The sequence below is a fragment of the Anguilla anguilla genome, chromosome 4, assembly GCF_013347855.1.
Source record: "Anguilla anguilla isolate fAngAng1 chromosome 4, fAngAng1.pri, whole genome shotgun sequence".
Taxonomy (NCBI): Eukaryota; Metazoa; Chordata; class Actinopteri; order Anguilliformes; family Anguillidae; genus Anguilla; species Anguilla anguilla.
Genome location: NC_049204.1, coordinates 40,252,491 through 40,276,344, shown reverse-complemented (window position 1 = coordinate 40,276,344; position 23,854 = coordinate 40,252,491). Strand labels below are relative to the sequence as shown.

At 45.5% G+C, this 23,854-nt stretch overlaps 1 protein-coding gene and 1 long non-coding RNA gene across 2 annotated transcripts; one reads left to right on the top strand and one right to left on the bottom strand.

Moving 5' to 3' along the window:
* Window positions 1-12,440: 12,440 nt before the first annotated feature.
* Window positions 12,441-17,584, bottom strand: LOC118225812. Its single transcript, XR_004764894.1, has 3 exons — window positions 17,557-17,584; window positions 14,710-14,801; window positions 12,441-13,140 (listed from the first exon to the last, which is right to left on the bottom strand). It is a non-coding gene; the product is annotated as an uncharacterized LOC118225812 (long non-coding RNA).
* Window positions 17,585-17,680: 96 nt separating this feature from the next.
* Window positions 17,681-23,577, top strand: msl2b (MSL complex subunit 2b). Its single transcript, XM_035414746.1, has 2 exons — window positions 17,681-19,165; window positions 21,121-23,577. Exons 1-2 carry the CDS (start codon window positions 19,024-19,026, stop codon window positions 22,773-22,775), a joined length of 1,797 nt encoding a protein of 598 aa, XP_035270637.1. The 5' UTR covers window positions 17,681-19,023; the 3' UTR covers window positions 22,776-23,577.
* Window positions 23,578-23,854: the final 277 nt, after the last annotated feature.

The following is a 23,854-nucleotide window of genomic DNA, read 5'->3' as shown; positions in this document are numbered from 1 at the left end:
AACCTCCTGTTCTCTCTCTCTCTTCTCAAGAAATGCTTCCCCCTTAGAAGGTTTGTATTTCGGTCTGTGTTTCTGGGCTTCGTGCCAGCAGACCGTTAGGGCTTTACCTTTTCATTTTCCTAAGCTGTGGTCTTAGGTTCTTGGGTATCTCGGTGTTCGACCCCCAAGTTTTCCTTTTGTTTTGGGTCTGAGCTGCGACTCCGTTACGTTGGGTTTCCCTGGTTTATATCCCAACTATTTTTCGTTCCTGAGCTGTGCTCAGTGTTTTTGTTTCTCTGTTTCTCGCCCTTGTTTTAACAGGGTTGTTTTTTGTTTGGCCGTTTTTTAAGGCTCGACAGGGAGTTTGAGTTTTCACTCCTGTCAGTCTGCTTTATTTTTTCCCGTCCTCGTTTCCTCTAGCCTCAGTGGGGATAAGCTTTTTGCTTCCCTGTTCAGTTGCGTGTGGTCCTCCAACACTCTCCCCTCCCTCACGTAACCAGTATACTTGACGTGCAAACTATTTTACATTTACCACCGGCAAACATGTCCTCGAACACCGTGGTTGGTATACTCAAAACGAACTTGGTGAACTTTGTTTTAAGTCACTTTAAACTGCTTACTTCCTAGCATTACAGCATCGATTTCTGCACCCACAGTGACATAATTTCATAAAAATCACAATACCATATGTTGCAAAAATATTTTGTTGAAATAAAACACACCACTCAATCAATTTCAACAGTTGTATTTCTACATTATAATGGTTTTCTTATAAAGGCTAAGGGAAAAATGTACCAAAGGCATTTACAGGCACAAACCAAGAGAAAACACAAAATGAAAAAAAGTATTTAAAAAAATTCTCTTTAAAAAAAAAAGTTATTTCTTCAGACAAGGACTGCACACAAATTGGTTACATTTCACACAGCTGCCATGTAGATAATAGTTTTTTCAAAGTTTCAATTTCAGTGAAAAGCAAAATGTCGGCGGTGTTATTTATTGTATTGTGTCATTTCTATAACTACAACGCTGACAGTTATTCATCCCCACTCTAAAATCTTCGTCAACTTTATCACGATTGCAATGAATGAATTTTGTGATCATACATGTGACTATACATTTGCAAAAGTATGTGGACATCTGAACATCACACACATATGTACTTGTTGAAACATTTCAAAACCATGGGCAATTCATATGGTTTGAAACCCCATTTGCTGCTGTAACAGAAAGAAGACTTTCCAGTCGATTGTGGAACACGACTTTTGGCAATCCAATTCATTCAAAGGTCTTTGATGAACAATTTCTTGTGGACCATGCTTAGTGCAAGGGGGCATTGTCATACTGAAACAGGAAAGGTCCTTCCCCAAACTATTGCCACAACGTTGGAAGTGCACAATTATCTAGAATGTCATTGTATTTTCCTTTCACTGGAAATAAGGGGCTTAACCCAAACCATGAAAAACCTCAGACCCATTATTCGTCCTCCACCAGACTTTACGGTTGGCGCTTTTTTGGCCAGTACAGTTGGCACCATGCATTCTATCAACCCAGATTCGTCCATCAGCCTGCCAGACAGTGAAGCATGTTTAATCACTCCAGAGAATGCATTCCTCTGCTCCAGAGTCCAAAGGTGGTGAGCTTTACAACACTCAAGCCAATTCTTGGCATTGTGCATGGTGATCTTAGACTTGTGTACAGTCTTGATGAACAGTTGACTGGATGAACAGTTCTTGAGCTGATTCTGTTTCCCAAGGTAGTTCGGAACTTTTTTTTTAATGCACTACACGCTTCAGCACTCTGCGGTCCCATTCTGTGAGCTTGAGTGGCCTACTGCTTCGCAGCTGAGCTGTTATTACTCCTATATGTTTTCACTTCACTAATAACAGCACATTTGACAGGGACAGCTCTAGCAGGTCAGAAATTTGAAGAACTGCTTTGTTTGAAAAGTGGCATCCTATGTGGCTCTTCAGTACAAACCATTCTACTGCCAATGTTTGTTAATGGAGATTGTATAGCTATATGCTTGACTTGATGCACCTTTTAGTCATGGGTGTGGCTGAATTAGCCAAAACCACTGATTAGAAGGGGTGTCCACGTACTTTTGGAAATGTAGAGTATGTGCGAAATTAGTTTTGATTATAAAGATAACAATATCTTTGTACAATTTCAGAAAGTGTTTCTTCAACATTATTAATCTCACAAGTAATGTTATTCCAGTCACAACCAAGACGGTGCTCCCACAGAACAGTACACTGATGAAATGAACCAAAAAGAAAGTTGAACTGCACCTGGTTGATCAAATGTGATGCCACCAGCCATGTGATATTTGGATGGATGATATTTGGATTTGCAAACTACTTTCAAACCATTCGCGCAGAGGACATGCACACACCACAATGTTCAAACTCAAAACATCGTGTCTTTTATTCAAAAAGGATGGTTTTGAACAAAAATTTAGATTTTGTTTTGAATATACTGGTGCTGACAGTTCATTTAATATACTTATTTTAAGCAAACCTGGTTGTTTTGTTCTTGGGGCATACCAGTGGTTTGCATTATGCTGGTGTAGTCTTTTCTTTATGGTGGACTTTTTACACATCAGTGCCTACATTCTAGAGAGTGTTCTTGACCTGGCTGACAGTTGGAAAGGGGATTTTCTTTACAATTGAAAGTATTCTTTGGTCATCCACTACAGTGGTCTTCCATGGTCAAGCAGGTCATTTGCTATTTTAAGTTCACCAGTGAATTCTTGCTTCCTAAGAGTTGATTTTGACATCCAGTGTTCTTCAGCCTCATGTTGGCCTGCTATACCAACATTGACACTTCTTTGGTCCTCATATTGAGAGACAACAGGGATAGACTCTAAATGCAAATTCCACACCAAAAATCAACTCTAGAACTTTTGTTAGTTTTCTAGTGCATGAACTCATGATGTAGACACACAGCTGACCAAGGAGCTGAGCAGCCAACTTCCCAATTGCTTTTGCTCCCCCCAAATGGGGAAAATATGTGCAGTGCCCACAGCAAGTATACGAATGGTAGAGTTTGTTGTGTTATTTTTGCTATTTGGATTTGGCATCAAGGCATTGGATTTGAGATCAAAAGATGAATATGACAAATTTACCGACAATCAGGTTTAATTTCATGGTATGTAAGAGAAATTTTACAAAGAGAAAATAAATTTTACGATTTTGTAGAAACAGCAATTTGTGTAGAGTCCTCCCATTTCCAGCTGTGAAAAATTAAGTTCACAGATGACTGACAGGTGTTAACTGTTGCTCATGTTTCCTTTTGCATGGATTGTTCACACATAAAAGAGCAGTGAGCGTCTAGTCTTTGTTTTAGACTTTGTTTTCATCTGTGGGGACTGCATTGGGAGCCAGAAAGCAGTAATAACAAATTTCATTCTGCAGTTACCATACATTTGGAGGGCACAGTATAAAAAGAGCTATAATTCCTACATGGATCATCCAATATAACAATTGTACCCTCAAATTAAAGCTGACAGTATGCACTTTAACCTCATTTTCATTTTTGTATTTCAAATACAATGTGCTAGAGTACAGAACCAATACAAAAAAAATTGTGTCACTGTCCCTATATTTTTGCATCTAACTGTATATTTTGTATATTGTTACTTTTGAGTGGTGATGGGGCAGTCTCATTCTTACATATTCCATGGGGATGTAGATTAATAGATTATGGTGAATATTATTACATGGCTTCTTTTTTAATCCTATAAGGTGAACACTAAAATACCTGAGAAATAAAATATGTACTTTGTTAATTGATCAATTCCCTGCATCAGGAAATGGTGTCATCAATTCGTCTTATAAATGGACACTTGTAACATCTATGAATGATATATTATGAAAACCCATGTGTAAAAATGTTGTTGAAATAATTAAATAAATGTGAGCAATGGAAGCAATGCGTGGCATAATTTTTATCCTGTTTATTACATGTCACAGTACCATAAGTTATTACTGATGCATTTCACTAATCATTGGTGCATGTGCCAGATATCATGGATACATTTCACCAGTGATGGAGATAGAGACAGAGCAGGCTTGCAGCTGCACTAGGGCCTGTGGTCCTCTCGTGGAGAGCTGGCCCTATATCCTTAGAGTATATATGTAGAGACAGTGACGCCAATAGTAACCTATAGGGAGCACATTAGAATCAGGAAGTACTTTTTTTTTTTGCTCAAGAAAAATGCTCAGTTGTGTCTGTGGTCACGTGCCTAAATCATGTGTATAACAAGGATAGCGCAGACATTGACTGAAATAAATGATAATGTAAAACTTGATATGTTTGTCTGTGTGGTAGGAAAAAAATATTTTACCTCAGAAAATCAATAAGTGATTTTTTTTCCTGCAATATAATGCACAGAGTTAACATCAATATTTGAGTGTAACATTTTATTTTTGCGGTCAAAAATGAATGGAGCCCAATGGGGAACTTGCTTTCTGAGCAAAAATCATAGATATCAGCAGGGGGCAACATTACATCCGGCGCTCAGGTTGAGAACCGAAAGCTGGCCCATTGTCTACATCACAACATCCGTTCATGCATGGGCCCTTGCATGAGACCCCCGTTAAGCATCAGAGAAAACGTGTATTTCCTGATGTTTTAGAGGTCATTTTATGAGCAAACTCATCTTCATCATTGTTATTGCACTTTCTTTGTACAATAGTCTGATATTGCCAAACTAAGCCAAAGCCTTTTTGATATGCAAAGATTGCTGGGAAATGTGTATGTGTATGGTGTTGTCCAATGTCAAGAGTCAATTTTTAATCATGTGATGATACAGAATGACTTAACAGCTAGTTTTGGTAGTGAAATCAGCTAAAAGTGTTGCAGGAATCCTGTCCAGTTGGGCTTTTTTATGTTATTGTGCGGGGTGGAAATGGCATTAGGCAGCTTGTCATAATTTGGCCTATTTTTTGTTTTGTTGGGCGTTTTTAAAATTTCCCATTCAGCTAAATCATTCACATCCAATAGCGCTGGTGCAGTTTGCTCCTCCTTCGTTGTTGCACCTGTAGCCTGTCCATTAATGGCTGCATACGTTTGTTTGCATCAAGTTGGTGGCTATCTTTAAACTGTACTGTTATATAGACCATTGTGTCTTTTATATTTTAACGCATGACATTGGATTTGTACTGTTAAATATCTGGATTTTTTTTTTCAAGATCGGGCGGGTTGACAATTTTATACACAATATCAGGTTGTGGCTGATCGGTGTATATCCCCCCTGTGCTCAGGGTGTTTCTGTGTGTGTCATGGAAGCCTCAGTAAAGCCTTGTTGTATTGCAGATTGTGTCTCAGCTCGTCTTTATAAGTTCAGTCTCTACTGGCATAGTGGCAGCGTTGGGAATACACTCTAGCCCTCAGAAGCAAGTTACTCTCCGCGTGGAAGAATTCCAATGGTAGGAGCAACTGTGACATAGCCGAAACAGCATTAGTGTCTGTTCCAGCACGAGCTAGCAAAAGTCAGGTAGAAAATGGCGGCCACCCACTGTGCACCTAAACAATGGTGTCTTTCTAAAAACAAAACTATTAATAGTTTCGAAAAACCTTTTTATCACTGGATGAGAAATTTGCCCCATTCTTAATGGAGGAAATCAAATGGCTTAAGAAAAACAAAACTCAACCTCACAGAGGATTTGAAGATGACAACATAGACGTCCCTGCTCAGAGACGGCTCACCGCCATCCAAAAGGTTAGCGCTCTTGAACTAATGCTAGGGCAAATAGCCAACTACTGCTCGATTATCTCAAGGAATGCCCTAGTGAAGAATTCAACGTCATTAGAGTACATCTGGCAGACAATTAGGCAGAACTTTGGGTTCCAAGTCACCAGTGCACAGTTCATCATCTTCTCCGACATTCACCTGGATGGAGTTGAGCGGCCTGATGACCTCTTTCAGCAGCTGATGACGTTCATTGAGGACTCTCTACTGCACCCAACGGGCTCAGCCACCATAGTAAGGAGGTGACCAAGGAGGAGGAGCTATCGGCTACGTTAGAGAATATGGAAGTTCTCACATGGTTGAGACCCATTCACCGCAGTCTGCCTAGACTCGTCAAACAGAGGTACGTCACGGAGCTGAGGTCACACTCCCTAGCATCCATCAAACCAGAGATATTGCAGGCCCTCTCTTCACTCCTCGACAAGATCCGGGTGTCTGATGACGCAAAGATCTTCCGATCAGCCATCACCACGGAGCCTCACCGTCCTGCCCAGAGACCCAGAAAATTGTGCAGTGCCACCCCCAGGAAGCCCTGCCAGGAAAGGGTCTGTCCCCTCTGCAAGCAGGCCACCCAGAGACACGCTATTTCCTGAGCAACTGTGAGTTCCTCCCAGATAACGATTGGCACTGTGTTGTCAGGGCAAGGCAGATCGTTAACATCATCGAGTCGAACTCAGACGTTGACAATGCCCAGACTAGCAGCGCTCCTGCACATGACCCCGACAACGGATTAACTACACCTGGTGCCGTGGCCTACGGCATCTATACCCGACAGTCACCCTACTTCGGCCACCATGTCGTCCGTGTCACCATTACATTCATTTGGCAGATGCTTTTATCCAAAGCGACGTACAAAAGTGCATTTTCATGATCGTAGACAACTGCTGAACACGGGTTCAGTAAGGTACAATTATTTATTTTGTACAGCTATTTCTAGCCGAGAACAATGAACACTATCCTGGACTAACATCTGCAAAGCCAATTAGGCAGAAGAATAAGCTACAGTATTAGGACAAATACAATTTACCAAGAAGTGCAGGGATGGGGCAACATGTAACAAGTGACAGGAAAAAGGGTATATATATTTTTTTTTAAAATATTTATACAGCGTGATGGTGGTTAGTCTAGGTATAGTCTAAAGAGATGAGTCTTCAGGCCACGGCGGAAGATGGATAGTGAGGGGGAGGTTCGGAGAGGGATGGGGAGTTCGTTCCACCACTGGGGAGCTAGGGTGGAGAAGCTCTGTAATCCCTTTGGGCGGGTGGGAGGGTTTACAAGACGCCCTGCTGCCGCAGAGCGGAGTGGTCGAGCAGGCACATAGAATTGAGTCATGTCCTGCAAGTAGATGGGGGCTGTCCTGTTGGCGGCAGTGTAGGCAAGGGTCAGGGCTTTGAATCGAATCCTGGCAGCGACCGGTAGCCAGTGAAGTGATCGCAGCAGAGGAGTGACGTGGGAGAATTTGGGGAGGTTGTAGATGAGTCGGGCAGCGGCATTCTGAATCATCTGTAGTGGCTGTATGGCACAAGCTGGCAGGTTTGCAAGGAGAGAGTTGCAGTAATCAAGGCGAGAGGTCACCGTAGCCTGGACGAGCAGCTGGGTGGAGTGCGTCGTCAGGTATGATCGAATCCTCCTGATGTTGTACAGGAGGATCTGCAGGACCGTGATGTTGCCTTGATGTGCTCCTTGAGGTCCAGTTGGTCATCCAGGACCACCCCCAAGCTCTTGGCAGAGTGAGAGGCAGTCACTGTGGTGCCATCAACCGTGATTGAGAGTTCACGAAGCAAGGAGGTCTTGTACGGGAAGAAGAGCAGCTCAGTTTTGTTGAGGTTGAGCTTCAGATGGTGGCTGGCCATCCAGGTGGAGATGTCAGCCAGGCAGGAAGAGATCTTATCATTGACCTGTGTGGCCGAGGGGGGGAAAGAAAAGAAGAGTTGTGTGTCATCTGCATAACAATGATAGGAAAAGCTATGTGAATTAATGACTGAACCAAGAGATCTGATGTATAAGGAGAACAGCAGAGGACCCAGTACAGATCCCTGCGGCACTCCCGTAACAAGTGGATGAGAAGCAGAGGCAGACCCCTTCCAGGTGACCTGGTAGGTCCTATCTGCAAGATAGGAAGCGAACCAAGACAGGGTAGTCCCGGCAATTCCCATCCCAGCCAAGCTGGAGAGGAGTATTTTATGATTGACCGTGTCAAAAGCTGCAGACAGGTCAAGAAGGATCAGGACAGAGGAGAGGCGTGAGGCTCTTGCAGTGGCAAGTGCCTCCGTCACAGCTAGGAGCGCAGTCTCTGTTGAGTGCCCGGATCGGAAGCCAGACTGGTCAGGGTCTAGCAGGTTGTTCTGATGGAGAAAAGAGGTTAATTGTTTAAGAACTGCTCGTTCAAGGGTTTTGGACAGAAAGGGTAGAAGGGATACGGGTCGATAATTTGTTACATCGGAGGGGTCTAAGGTGGGTTTTTTGAGTAGTGGGGTAACACGAGCCATCTTAAAATCAGAGGGAACATGACCAGAGGAGAGAGAGGAATTAACAATGGAAGACAGATAGGGAAGGAGCTTGCTGAAGATGGATTGGAGAACTTTAGATGGGATGGGGTCAAGTGGACAGGTGATGAGAGGTGATGAGTTGTAATACATCAGAGTCCTCCAGCATTTCAAAGGAGGTCAGTGTGGCTGTGGGTTTGTCCCGGGGGGTTGGGGGGCTCACTGGATGGGCAAAGGAGTTCCGGATTGTAGCCACCTTTCCTTCAAAGGCGGCCAGAAAGTCATCTGCGGAGAGGGAAGAGGGAGGTGGGGGTGGAGGAGGAATGAGGAGGGAAGAGAAGGTGGAGAATAGTTTACATGGATTAGAGACACATGCACTGATCTTGGATTGGAAAGAGGCTTTCGCAGACGTGAGGGCAGATGTGAAAGTCGCCAGCAGGGTATGGTATGCGGTCAGGTCATCAGAGAATCGGGATTTTCTCCACTTCCTCTCTGCAGCCCGCAGTGATGTTCTGCTGGAGCGTAGTGACGCACCGACACGACAGCGCGACAGGCAACATGTTATGCCTCTCCACTGCAAAGCACCTTGGGTCCCCCATCACTTCCAGTGCCCAGTCGGTCCATCAAGCTGACGGATCCTCACAGCTGCTAGTTGTTGGTGAGACCCGAATCTCCTTCTCCCGGAGCGTCAGAGTCTTTAAATTTGAGGGCCTCGTCATGGAAAACATGGACGTCGACATCCTCGCCAGCACGCCATATATGGAATCCAACGATATCGCAGTGCGCCCCACCAGGTGAGAGGTCATCCTCGGAGATGTTACAACTTACAAGTATGGAGCATCCGTGTCTAGTGATACCAGCACAACCGCACGGCGGGCGTTCGTACTTTATGCCCTCACCCACTCATTGACTGTCTGGCCTGGTGGGTTCCTGTAGATGCAGCTGCCAGATGATGCTACAGCAGATGCAGAATATGCCATCGAGCCTTGGGCTGACTCTGTAATAACACGTAGGCTCAAACCTTTGCAGGTGTGGCCCCAGCCTAGCATTGTCTCAAGCGTGGCCGGCAAGATTTGCATCCCCAACCTGTCTGCTGAGCCCCGGAAGCTGAAGCGCAATGATCACTTCTGCCAGGTGACACCCATCTTTGTGCCCAAGGACAGCCCTGCCTGCGAACCAGCACCACATCCGTTGAAGCCTCCAGCCGATGACCACACTGCAGCAGTTCAGATCTACCCTGACAACCTCCTGCTTCAACAGATTGTTGCCCAGTTTAGATCCCTGCTCAGAGAGTTTGGCACAGTATTCAACCCAAACATCAAAGGCTACAATGGTGCCACTGGCCCCTTCGCAGCGAAGGTCAATATCGGCCCCGTCGAACCACCACAGCGTAAAGGGCACCTACCTCTCTATGCCCGTGGCAAGCTTGTGGTGCTCCAGGTCAAGTTCGACTAACTGGAGGACCTTGGCGTGTTCAGATGCCCGGAGGATGTCAATGTGGCGGTGGAGTATCTTAATCCCTCCTTCCTCGTAAAAAAACCCAACGGAGGAACCCGCCTCATCACAGCATTCGCTGACGTTTGCTGCTACAGCAAGCCCCAGCTCTCATTGTTGCCTGATGTAGATTCGACCCTGCGGCTCATCGCACGCTGGAGGCACATCATCGTCACAGATTTGATCAGTGCTTTTTACCAGATACCCCTAGCATGTGAGTCCATGAAGTATTGTGGAGTCGCAACCCCCTTCAAAGGCGTCCGAGTTTACATGCGATCCGCGATGGGCATGCTGGGCTTGGAGACCGCACTGGAGGAGCTGATGTGCTGTGTGCTCGGTGACCTGCTACAGGATGGCATCGTGGCAAAGCTGGCAGATGACCTGTACTGGAGCTGCTCCACAACTGGAGGAGGGTCCTTCAGGAACTCTCCAGGTGCGACCTCCGCCTGTCGGCCTCCAAAACAATCATTAACCCCATGTCCACTCCCACTGCCAGTGTGTTGACCATGCTGCGCTGCCCCCGAGACAGTCGGGCAAATGAGGTCGTTCATCGGCGCATATAAGGTGCTCTCCCGTGTCCTCCCAAGATGCTCTTCTTACCTCTCCCCACTCGATACCACCACTACCAGACGTCAGTCCTCAGAGCCAGTTGCATAGACCGACGACCTCCAACAGTCCTTCCAGAGTGCACAACATGCACTGTCATCCGCCCGCACCCTCACGTTACCCAAGCCTTCAGACCAACTGTGGATCGTAACAGATAGTGCGGTTAAAGAACCTGATTTGGGTGCCACCTTGTACGTGACTCGTGAGGGCAAGCTGCTCCTGGCCGGCTTCTTCAGTGCCAAGCTGCAGGGATCTCAAGTGACCTGGCTTCCGTGCGAAGTGGAGGCGCTCTCCATTGCAGCTGCCACTAAGCACTTCAGCCCCTACATCATTCAATGTAAGAAGAGCGCGTGGGTCCTCACTGACAGCAAGCCCTGCGTCCAAGCGTACAAGAAGCTCTGTCGTGGAGAGTTCTTTCTAGCCCACGAGTCTCGACGTTCCTATCCACTGTCAGCCAGTACCAAGCCTCCATCATCATCGCTGACTCTGCCATCCTCCTGTCCGATTTCGCCAGCCGAAGTGAAGATGAGAGGTATCAGGTTTGCTCCTTCATCAGTCGCACAACAGACTCTCTGGTGTGTCAGACCTCAGTGCAGGATATACTGGATGGGTCCGTGTGCCTGCCCTTCACAAGTTGTCTTGCCTGGCTAGCCATACAATCTGAGTGCCCTGACCTTCGCCGCATGCATACCCATCTCATTCAGGGCACGAGGCCATCCAAGAAGCTCACCAACATCAAGGACGTAAAAAGGTATCTCAACATGGCACCGTAGCAGCCGACGGCCTACTTGTAGTCAGGCGTGATGAGCCCCTCTCAACATCTCATGAGTGCATCATCATCCCACGACAAGTCTTGGACAGTCTGCTGACAGCACTACACATCCAGCAGGGCCACCCCATATGTCACCAACTCAGGTCAGTTGCCAGGCGGTACCTATACGCGCTGGACTTGGACAAGGCCACTGAGCGCGTCTCTGGCGGATGCCACTCTTGTGTCGCGCTGCTCCACACACCAGGCACCAGAGTGGAGCAGTCCACCTCTCTACCCCTTGACGATCGAGCCGGGCTGGGCCAAAAATGTCAAAAAAAACCCTGTAGCAGAGAGGGCTATCCAAGAACTGGAAGGCAAGCTACTGCGGTTAGACCCATTGGGTGGCGTGGTTACCCCCCTCACCCTTGCGGTCGCCACGGCGGCAGTGAACTCCCGCGTCTGCTCACACGGGTTGTCAGCCATGGAGATGTGGACCCAGTGGGATCTACGCCAGCTGTGGTTCTCGACCCGCCCATGGAGTCATCTTGGTCACCTGGCCCTCCTGTTGCCCCCACCTGTGGGAGCACAGACCCTGATGGCATTGGCGACCTGCAGCTCACGCTGCCTGTTTCGGCCAAGGCCGCCCCTGCAGCCTGTGAGGGACCTCGTCGGTTATCACGCTGCCAGCACACCCGTTTGCCTCAAGGACTATGTGGTGGGACTTTAGCCATGCATTGTTGTTGATGCAGTATAGTTTAGTGTTATGTAGTATTGTGTACGCTGCCTGTTCTCATTTTGATAGAAAAAAAAGAAAACAAAAGGAAGAGTTGCGCCAGTACCGACCAGCGGTATGTGGTCACGTGCATGTTATCACGTTAGTTCACGTGATACCACATGATTGTCTGTCTATATCCCCCCTGTGCTCAGGGTGTTTCCGTGTGTGTCAAGTAAGCCTCGTAAAGCCTGGTTGTATTGCAGCTCCTGTCTCGGCTCGTCTTTGTAAGTTCAGTCTCTACTGGCAGTAGCATAAGGCAGGCGTGACCGAATGGACTGGTTATACTTTGTCAAGTGCATCAGAGCTCGGAAGCAGCAAGGAGATCGCTGATGATTTTGTACAATATAACTTTTCAATGGGACTGGTATTGGGTTTCCAATGGATCACTGTGCCAGCCTGTTATAGTTTGAATTGAGCCGCCATGCGTCTCAACAGTTGATTTTGATTTGTATGAGCAAAGCAGTAAAATATGATCATAAAGTTTTGGATAAGGATAACCATAATAAACATGTGTTTCTTACAGTGAAAGCACTAGATTTTCAAGATTCAAAAGTAAAAATAGGGTGTGTAAAAAGGCTTAAAAACAAGTAAAACAAGACTTTAAAAAGACAAATAATTTATTTTAAAAACACCAGCAGTACAAACGATCGTTGTGGCTCACCTTCTCCCCCTCTGCCCCTACGGACAGTCCTTAAATAGCTTGAGCCAATCAATTGCACTTGGTTTCAATCGCCTCAAATTTACAAAATTACATTCAATTAAATCAATTAAATACAAGCAATTAAATAACAGGCTAGTGAAGGGTCACTCCTTCACATTTCCTCCCCCTTCTCCAGTCTTGCATAACGGTTTGCAAGACCAGAGGCAGGTGCTTCCAAAGCAGTATAATTTAAAACATTGCATTCCACTGAGAATAGTCCATAAGGAAAAATCACTGGGTAGCTCCTCTCCCAGATTGTCGAGGATAGCCCCCCGATTAGGGACACTCGGTAGCTCCTCCCTCTGGCATCAATCATTCTGCAGGGCCAGGACACCACCTCCCAACGGGCTATGGGCTCCTCATACTGGTTTGCAGAGTTGCTGTCCGACAGTGCTCCAGACCATTACCCGTTCCGACAGAGTCAGCCACAGCTCCCCACCCAATCAAGGGGTTCACCCGCTGCTCCCCTTTCTGGGACCCGCTGCTCTGTCTGGGGTCTACCCGGTCCATCTTCAGTCCCAACTGGATCCTCACTCGGAACACCTCGATGTGAAATGCAGCGCCCTGCTTCTCGGCCGGTGCTGGTCCACAAAACACCTTCCCAAGTCCAATAAAAACTCAGTATAAACATTTTTTTTTAAAGCCTATTAAAAGTGGGTCACCCCACAGGGATAGGGCTAAATCCCACTTGACACCAAATGTAAAAAGGCTTAAAATCAACTGAGAAAATCAAGACTTGGAAAAGACAAATAATTTATTTTAAAAACACCAGCAGTACAAATGATCATTGTGGCTCACCTTCTCCCCCTCTGCCCCTACTGACAGTCCTTAAATAGCTTGAGCTAATCAATTGCACCTGGTTTCAATCACCTCAAATTAACTAATTTCATTCAATTAAACAATTAAATTAAATCAATTAAACAATAAATACAATCAATTAAATAATTAACAGGCTAGTGAAGGGCAACTCCTTCACACTCCATCCTCCTGTCCTCCCTGGCAGCAACAGGGATCTGCGGCACAGCCCTTGACTGATTGAGTCCTATCGCTCCGATCGCTCCTTCCAGGTTGCCTGGGCTGGTAGAATATCGCCGCCCTGCCCCCTCGCCACGGGAGTTTCCCAGGGCTCAGTCCTCGCTCCTCTGTCCCCTTCTCTTCTCCTTATACACCAGATCCCTTGGCCCTGTGATCTCTGCCCATGGCTTGTCTTATCACTGCTATGCTGACGACACACAACTCTTTCTCTCCTTCTCCCCATCGGACACACATCTCCGCCTGACTGAGGGACATCCAGAGCTGGATGGACAGTCACCACCTGAAGCTCAACCCGGGTAAGACGGAGCTAATCTTCATTCCTGCTCTAACCTCTCCCCTCCTTGATTTTTCCATTTCCTTAGGGGACACCTTAGTGATGTCATCACCCTGTGCCAAGAATCTTGAAATGGTGATGGACAACAGGCTGTCCCTCTCCAAGAACATCGCAGCGGTAAGCCGGACGTGCAGATTCTTCCTGTAAAACATCCGGAGAATCCGCCCCTTTCTCACCACCTACTCAACCCAGCTCCTAGTCCAAGCAATGGTACTATCCCGCCTGGACTACTGCAATTCTCTTCTGGCTGGCCTTCCGGCATCTGACATCAGACCCCTGCAACTCATTCAGAATGCTGCAGCTCGTCTGGTCTTCAACCTTCCCAGACACTCCCACATCAACCCCCTGCTCACTACCCTCCACTGGCTGCCTGTTATGGCTCGCATCAAATTCAAAACATTAGTCCTAGCATACCAGGCAGTCAAGGGATCAGCCCTAGCATACCTTCACAAGATCTTCAAACCCTACATGCCAGCCAGACCCCTCCGTTCCGCTACCTCAGGACGCCTGGCACCTCCCCCTCTTCGCACTTGCGCTTCCTGGTCACGTGTCCTGTCTGTTTAGGCTCCACGATGGTGGAATGACCTTCCCGTGGAAGTCAGAACAGCTGAGACCCTGACCACCTTCAAATGACGACTGAAGACTCACCTCTTCAGGCTGCACCTCTCCCCATCCCTCCCTACCTCCCTGTAGTCTCTAATTGACTATGTAAGGTAGCTAGGTAAGCTGTTTGTCATATACCCCTTTCACACAGAAGAAAAAAGGAGTTTTCGAGATGGCTTCCATAACGTACTTACGTCTTTGTGAACACCTTGCGATGGCTTTTAAAATACCGAATCGAAAATGCCTCTCCTGGTGTTTTCGAGGCGCCTCGACTACTGCATTTCTCCTGTTGGAACGGAAAGCAGCATCAACGACTGCTTTCTGGGCGGCGTTCGAATTACATTACAGATCTGCGTTCACGCGCACCTATCTCTCAACCGAAAAAATGGCATACAGAGGAAATACCTGGACCCGTTGAGAACGCGAAAACTAATAACATAAAAAATGCGACCACTTGCACTTCAAAATGTAACATGTTTGATTGTTTTGCCGGAAATTGCAAGAAGATTGCAACGAAAATAAATAACAAGTAACGTTATAGCTTTGGGCCTACATAAAGTGTGTTACTATGGTAACGGAATGTAAACAATTAATTCACGAGAGTAGAGTTTTACTGTGTGTGAAAGAAGACGGCTCGAATACCGCATTACAAATTCTGTGGGAAAGGGAACCTGTTACCGCATCAGAGGCGGCTCAGATGCGGTATTAGCTGCGGGAAAGGGGTATTAGTTGACTAGTTATTGCACTTGTGCCTAGCCTACTCAACTACTGCTTGTTTTATTTGCATAGACTGCGTGCTGTTTTTGTTGTGTTAATCAGATTAACCCAGGGTCCAAGTTAAATTTCGCGGTCGTTCCCTGCACTTGGAACTGTAGCCTACTTCCCTCTAGGGTTTTCAACACACTTGTTCCTGGTTTTGGTTATACACTTTGTTGTACGTCGCTCTGGATAAGAGCGTCTGCCAATAAATGCCTGTAATGTAATATTTTTGATTTTGGAAATAGCTTACTATGGATAAGAAATAGGCCTAGGTTGTGGTGATTTTTTTAAATGATCTCCATATCATAGCAATCTTGGAGATTATGTATTTTTTGTCCTCTTGGTGTCCAGTGGTCCCGTTAACGAAGAATTCTGTCTTAAATGAGCCAAAATACGGGGAAAAATACACTGCATTCTATAAATGCAGTACTGAGGTTTTTTTGATGATTAGACAACGGGCGATGATTCGGACTTGAACCACAACAAAATGATTACTCTTGTTTCTGCCAATCATCATTTGGTGTCTGACATGTGTGTTGTTTATTGATCATAATAGCCTATTTATTTACACAGCCGTTGGTAGCATTGCGATATTCAAAGAGAAAGAGCTTAATTTAAATGAAAAGAGGAAAACGACATGTCACACTCTAGCTTGCTCAACATGAGTAAATTCAAACTAATTTTAAAAACTGTATAATCAGCCTGCGTGGTTAAAAAAAAAAAAGTTTTGATCAGAATACTAAAACATTATTTGTAGCTTATTAGCCTGTTCCATACGGATAATTTCGCTATTTCATGGAATGCCCTCATTTTAGATGTGCCGTGCAGTACAGAAATATTTGGACAGTGACACCATTTTTGTTGTGAGACAACAGAAGACTCCAAATGCAAATTCCACGCCTAGAATTTCTAGACCTTTTGTTAGCACTTAAACATTATATTCATTGTTTCATTTCAAATCCAATGTGCTGGAGTAGAGTCAACCGACAAAAATAGTCACTGTCCTTATGGACTCCATAAAAATAAAACAATTTATTTCAAGCCGTAATTCGTTCAGTTTTGTTTGATTACAACATAAGAAAATTCATGAATGTCCTGTAATGCCAGACACACAAAACTGAAAAATGTCCCGCTCCCCCAAATTAATGACCCTGTAGGAAAAACCAACAGTGCTGTATTAGGACATCGCATGAAGGGAACTAAGGCAACCCTTAAATTATTCAAAGAAACACGTCTGAATGATGTATCCTATCTAAGAGCATTTTTTACCCCTTTATCCATATACGCCAAATGACTGTTTCTGTCGTATATAACCATTTGTTTAGTGGAAATTCTGTTCTTTGACCATTCGATACGCGTCTGTCTGTTTTGCTTGTTTTCAGTGCACGCGTTTTACAGTCTCCGGTACAAACCAACAATGTGACTAAATAGTTCCACTGAGGACGTCACTTGACGTTCGGCTTAGATTTCTATAGTAAGATACATTTGATCTTAACCCAAAAATCACTGCAGTGAAAAATGATGAAGAAAAAAAATCACACATTGCGTGTAGAATGGAGACCACGTTTACTACAAAAGCCTGACATATCGCCTGATATATTTGGGCGTGCTGTGGTTTTCGTTTCTTCATAAGACTATAGATGTTAGTCCATGGAGCTGCACTGGCAGAACTATAAATCCCAGCTTCCATTTCTATCTGTCGAATCAGAGGAAAACCCGTTTGTTTTGGTCTGGCGTGAGTGGTCAATTCCAACAACACCCACAACACGCCCACATTTAAAAATGCATTGAATCAGTGAATTGCTACAAATGCAGTTGTGGTGCCGCGTTAAGCAAGGCGATTGGAGGAACAACATCAAAAATGGCACATTAGCTGACAGTGATATATTACAATCACAATAATAGCCAGATAGCTGTATACCAGCAATGAACAATCTGGATAATTTCGCTTTAAACGTACTGCCAATCCAGCCACGCACACCCATCCGTGCACAGATCGGCAAATTTTAGCTCGCTAGTTACTAGACCAAGTTGACTACTTACTGCTTCGAATTTTTTTCGTTTTCTTAGGTAGTCTAACGTTAGCGCAAGTTGGTAACGTTGACTAGATTAACGAGCAAATAATATTCTTAGCTAACATAATTCTTTGCTAATATGGATGTGTATATAAAACATTCGAGAAAAATGTAAAAAGTAAGAGCCAACCAAATCAGCAAGCTAATACACTAGAACTGAAAGCGTTACAGTTCGCCCACATCCTTGACGTAGTAGACAGCACTCACTTTCCGTCCCTGACTCCCAGCCTGCTGCATTGTATATATACATGGAGAGTACAAAAAAATCTTATGTAACCAAGGGAACCAGTGTCTCGCGGGACTTTTCATGTGTATTCTCGCGAGAAGTGAACCGCAGCGCCCCCCTCCTCATTCTTATGCGGAGAGGAAAAAGGAGGGGAGAAGCCTCCATAGCAAGCTATGGCTGAATTATAAATAATTATTAATATCGAACCAAAATAATTATTTTAAATACAAAAACGGAAGCTCATTGGAACCAAGATTAAGGACCTGAGCAACGTCGCAATTAACTCGCTGGCTACTCGACACCTATCGGATAGGAGGTGAAATGAGGGATAATTCCAAAGAAAAGAAAAGCGGCCTATTTTGTTTCCGATATCCAGGAGCCGCTGCTGCAGACTCGCGGTCGCAGTAAACATCTATCTGCGTTTCTGTCGTTTGCTTTATTTGCTAACTGTTTAACGGGTCCTTGCGTTGATTTATTGTTTGTCTGCGTTTGATCTAGAAGCTAGCTAGCTAGCTGTTTAGCTAGCAAGCTTTGAAAGTAACGAAGTAGGAGGGGATTGTGTGGAGCGGCCTGTTTTGTTTTTGCAACGACACCGCCATGAGAAACGGCGGACAATAAACATTTTTTTCCATCTGAATATTTTTTTCGAAAGTCCCTTAATGCTTTGGATCGGAGCATTATCCGGGGGAGGAAGAAGTGGTATTACTTCGGAAGAAAACATTGAAATCAAAGAGGAGCAAGAAAACGAGAACGACTGGGATCTAAGGGCTCGGTTTGAATTCTGGTACAGCCTGCGTACTACCAGCTAGCTAGTAGTAATTGGAAGCCAGCTTTGACTCGACAGTAATAGAGCGCCACTAGCGTTTTGTTGTTGAATTATAGCTCAAAATAGGAGTAGCTGGTGCGGCTGTTATGGAAGACAAGTGATCTGTTTTGCGGGGAAAATACAATTGGAATATTTTTTCTCTTTGTATGTCATTATTATTTTTTAATTATATTCAAGTTAAAGACGTTCATTTGATGATGATGCTGGTTTGGGCGTATTTCGTGCCATGGAAGAGGGGAAAGCGCTGAGGCTAACTGATGATGACACGCTGTTTTACGTTTTGTTCCTAAAACAGACTATTTTGTGCGTGTAGTGACAGCTTGAGTTAAAAGTGCCACTTTGCATCGTCCATTACAGTTGGGATATATCATCGAACCACCCATCTATGTTTTATCCCCAGAACTGACACTGCCACAATAAATTTTATACATCCATGCTCACTGCAAGAGTAGCGAGCTCCTCGCCCTCCTTGGAGACTAGGGTCGACGAAGTAGCGAACCAGGTCTACCACATGACCAACATTCGGCCGAATTAAAGGAAATCATCTCCTGGGTCAAACGGCGGATCTGTAGCGTGTCTTCAATTTTCTAGAACTGGATCTATCTGGTGTGAAGCTGCTGAAATGAACCCGGTGAATGCCACCGCTCTCTACGTGTCAGCTTGTCGTTCGGTGCTGCAGTGTGATCCGCGGGACCCTCAGTCCTTTGCCGAGCTTTGTAAGCTCCTGCCGTTTTTCAGGCAGTCCCTCTCATGCCTCGTTTGCGGTGAGTTTAAAAAAAAAAAATTTAAATATTGTCGTTTCGGTGGTTGTGTGTCGTTGGTTTCACTAGTATTAGCCAATATGGCATATTGCGTTAGTCGACAATCAACCAAGGTATAGTGGTCTGGTTGGTTATGAATGAGAGGGAATGTAAATACACCAAAGCTGATTTGGTTGTCATAGTGTTTCTGTCAGATTACCGAATGTGGGGTGGATTTGCTGCCGGGAACATGAATAATGACGCCACTCACGAAAAACGCCACCCAAGGACCTAAAATCCGATTGCTAACGTTAGAGGTTTGGAAACCCTGTCCAGCACGCTAGACTTTTAAGTGTTGTTTATTTTTGTTAATTTCCTAACGTTAGGAAATTATTACCTGCTTAGTTACTCATAGTTGCAACGCGGTGCGCTCTAACGTTATGCTAAACAAAATCGTCGTGAATAAGGTAGAGTCTCGTTGTGATATAAAAGTTAGCCAGCGAGTTAAACTTGATCGACTGTTAAGTGATGTCGCTTACTTTTCCAATTAACATATTCATACCTGGAGTAGTCTATTGTGAATGTAGTTTTTAATTGTTGGAGGTTTGCAGTTCCGCTAAATAAAGTTTAGAGTGAAGATTCGGTAAGATTGAGCAATATAGATTTACAGAGATGACAATTTTTTTTCTTGCAAGCCATATTCACATTACCCATTAATTATTACCTATAAATAACTGATTGCATTTTATATACTATCTCTCTCTCTCTCTCTCTCTCTATCTCTCTCTATATATATATATATATAAGTTCCCCCAACTGCAAGGTTTAAATCACGTGTGGTTTTACTTAAGTGCATTGCTATCTCACGGAAGCTTTTATGTTCCCCCATGATGTAACTTGCATGCCTGCTTTTTGCCGATGTGCGCGTGTATGTGTAACGTGTCTGTGCGGTTTTTATACAGAAGCGACACTAGTGAGCGATCTAATCTTCCCCCTTTCCCGCAGTTTTATGGTTGCGCTTTAAGGGCACGTGACATCACGTTCCTAATTCGGCGTTTCTGTTGTTTATCTTATAGCGTTTATGCGATCTTAAACATTACGGCCTTCCCGTATGGCGAATGGCTTGCACATATCTAATGTATTTTGGGAGAAAGAATAAAAATTATTTTTAATGTGAGCCGGGACAGGAGCTTGGCTTCCCTAAATTAACATAGGGTAATTTCAAAGCGATTTAGAAATGCAACCTTGCCTCGACCACTAACGTTAACTGTCAAACCCAATGTCAGTAATGTTAGCTGGCTACTAATTAACCACATAGTTAGTTACGTGTCCGTAGTTCACTATTTTACGTGAGTGTAATGTGTGAATGTTGTTTTGTTGTCTGGCTATAGCTGCTTTTGTACGATTTCTTTTAGCTGTATATTTTCATCGCCATCGAAATTTAGCGTCGTCTATGTAGCAACAGTAGCTCGCTGAGGTGGTTATCTCATGAGCTTTGCACAAGCAGTTTTTTGCCCAGGGTCTCCAAGGAAACCCGAGTCACGAGACCGTACTCTCCAGTCTGCAGCAAACAAGAGCTCGTCAGCCACATACCCTACCAACCGGCGTTGCTAAGGAAGCCTGACTGAAGAAAAGGCTTGCATTTGTGGTTGTCTGGGCGTTAGCTTAGTTTTATCTGACCATATGGAGCGTATTCATTACTTTTCATTTGATATACACCTGTGCATTATTTATAAGTTTCTTCTTGTTGGCTATGTGGGCAGTGACAGTGCTTCATGTTGTTCAGAATATGCAGAAAAATTGTTGCATTATTCAACATCACTGGAATTAAATATACTACTTAAATAAGTAAATACGCACATAATTCAATTTTATATTAGTAAAATTCTATTTTTATATTGCCACAATTGCACATTAGCAGTGAATAATTAATTATAATATGCAACATTTTAATTTTCTTGTTTTCTTTGTCGGTTTAGGGAATCTGCTGCAAGATCCTATAGCTCCTACTAACTCCTCTTGCCAGCACTATGTTTGCAAAGCCTGCAAGGGAAAGAAGATGATGATGAAGCCATCGTGCAGCTGGTGTAAGGACTATGAGCAGTTTGAGGAAAATAAGCAGCTCTGCATCCTGGTGGAATGTTACAGGAAGCTGTGCGAGTACATCACAGAGTCCCCCCTGGCCCAGCAGATTGCCAGTGTTGTTGGTGGCTCTTCGGACATTTTGGCAATGCTGAGAGAGGGCCTGTCTTTGACTGAGATGAAACCCGAGGAGCCCCAAGTCTGCCTGTCGCTCGACCTGTCACATTCCCCTACTCCCTCCACCTCAGAGGAGCCCAGCGTGGCCCAGCTGGAGACCCCCCCTGAGCTCCCAGAGGCCCCCCTGACCCCACCCAGCATCAATGGGCTGCACGACTGCAACGGCCTGACCACGGTGGACGAGCTGGCAGCCAGCTTGCCCTCCCCGGGGACGGCCGCATCCGTAGCCATAGACGTGTGTGGCACGGTGGCGGTGGTGGAGGAGGAGGAGGAGGAGGAGGGGCTGAAGGCGGAGGGTTTCACGCGCGAGATGCCGGTCTGCGAGGCGGTGGCGGCGGGAGACCTGTGCACGGACGGTATCCACATATGCAGCTTTAGCGAGGATATTAAGCACGGGAGCGATCCTCTGCTGCTCAGCGTGGAGGAGGTGCTTCGAAGCCTCGAACCCGACCCCGACCCGGACCCTCCGGCCGAGGACCGGCCTGACGTCCTGCCCCCCTCTTCCTTGCAGGCCTCTGGGACCCTCAACGGGCCTTTTCCCGAGGCCCATCGACAGCCTTCCCTCCCCCTGGACTCCGGGGCTTTTGCTCCTTGTCATCCGCAGCCCCCCTCCTCTGGGATCTCCTGCTCCGCCGCCACGCCCAGGGCAGCGCGGCCCAACAGGAAGCGCTCGCGGTCAGAGAGCGACAGTGAGAAGATCCAGCCCTTGCCCATCTCCACCATCATCCGGGGCCCTCCCCTCGCCACGGCGCCCATCGCAGTCAAGCGGGAGCCCAAGGTCCTGGTACAGGCTGCAGCCACGGTTCCCAATGGCGGGGCGCCTAAGGTCACCAAAACCCTGCTGGTGTCCAGCAAAGGCATTAAGAAGACCCCTGACCACGGGGCCAAAAAGGCGTACAACAAGGCCAAGCAGGGGGTCCCCAAGTCCAAGGACAAGATCAAAGAGAGGACTCCCAACAATAGCTTGATTCCAGGGAGCCCCACTAAAGTGGTCTACAAGAAGCCCCAGGAGAAGAAGGGCTGTAAGTGCGGCCGGGCCACCCAAAACCCAAGTGTTCTTACGTGCCGTGGCCAGCGGTGCCCGTGCTACTCCAACCGCAAGGCCTGCCTGGACTGCATCTGCCGGGGCTGCCAGAACTCCTACATGGCCAATGGCGAGAAGAAGCTGGAGGCCTTCGCGGTCCCGGAGAAGGCCCTGGAGCAGACCCGGCTCACTCTGGGTATTAACGTCACCAGTATCGCCGTGCGGAACGCGGGCACCAGCGCCAGCGTCCTCAACGTCACGGCTGGTTCCCCCGTCACCTCGTTCCTGGCTGCCAGCCCTCATGACGACAAGAGCTTTGACGAAACTCTTGACATGAGGTTTGACTGCTGAGCCATGTGGACGTAGCGATGTTGCCCTCCCCGTTTTCCCCTACTGCCCTGTATACATTTTCTGTGAGATCGAAGAGGGGAGGGGAGTTAAACAAGAGTGGGGGGTGTCTACAATATGGCAGCTACTGTGGTTCTGTTCCAGTTCAGATTAGTAGTAAATTAGTAAATTGCCAAAGTTCATGCCTGTGAATCACTTGTATTGTGCATTCTGTCTTAGACACTGCTGCGGGTTTGAAAAGGGGGGAAGAATGTTGCTGTACTTTTTTTAAAAACTACAAGTGGTTTATGCTTCATGATCTTTGGCAAGAGAAACTCGACCTCGTTGTTGTGGGTCATGATATGTGCAGAATCGAATGAACGGTTCAGGTTACAAAAAATAAAAAAAATTAAAAAAATGCAGATGTGTTCAAGAAATGGTACCTGCAATGTCAGTAGAAACTGGTTGTATTTATAATCTTTTTTTTCTTGTTTTTTTTGTACACAGACTTATCAAATTCCATTTAAAGATACATTTTATGATATATTTTATAAGTTACATTAACAACATTTGCAGTATTTATTGGATGTCATCTAACATAGAGTACTGTCTATAGGGCACCATCAGGATACCATTTCTACAGATGCAAAGAAGAGAGATGCAGTACCTACGGTTTCTGTCTAAATTATGTTGCTGTCCTGTTTGTGCTAGTTTCTGCTGTCTCAGAAAATACATTGTATTTTTTCCCGTGGGGCATTTAAAAACCTGTAATATAAATGTAACATATTTCCACAAAAATGAAAAAGAAAACCTTATTATCATTGTTGATTTTATTCTTACTTTGTTCTCTGCATTTTCATCTTGAATGTATCGGATGATATGTTTTATATGTACTACAGAGCACACACTCAGAAATGGGGGGGGGGAATCTCCCATAGCATGATCCAGTCACAGACACTTTGTTTGATATGCCGGTCAATAGAGCACAGAAATAGTCTGTGGCTTAATTAGAAAGGTGTGCACTGGCTTTATCTGCTCCTCCTGTAGGCAAGTACTCTGGGATTAAGCACTTAACATGATTAATAGGCCAAATAACAACTGAA

What these genes read in the sequence shown, in the direction of transcription:
- msl2b (XM_035414746.1), top strand. Translation starts at nt 19,024, where the DNA reads ATGAACCCGGTGAATGCCACCGCTCTCTACGTGTCAGCTTGTCGTTCG. An exon ending in CCTCTCATGCCTCGTTTGCG is followed by an intron (nt 19,166 to 21,120) that starts GTGAGTTTAAAA and finishes TTGTCGGTTTAG; the next exon opens with GGAATCTGCTGCAAGATCCT.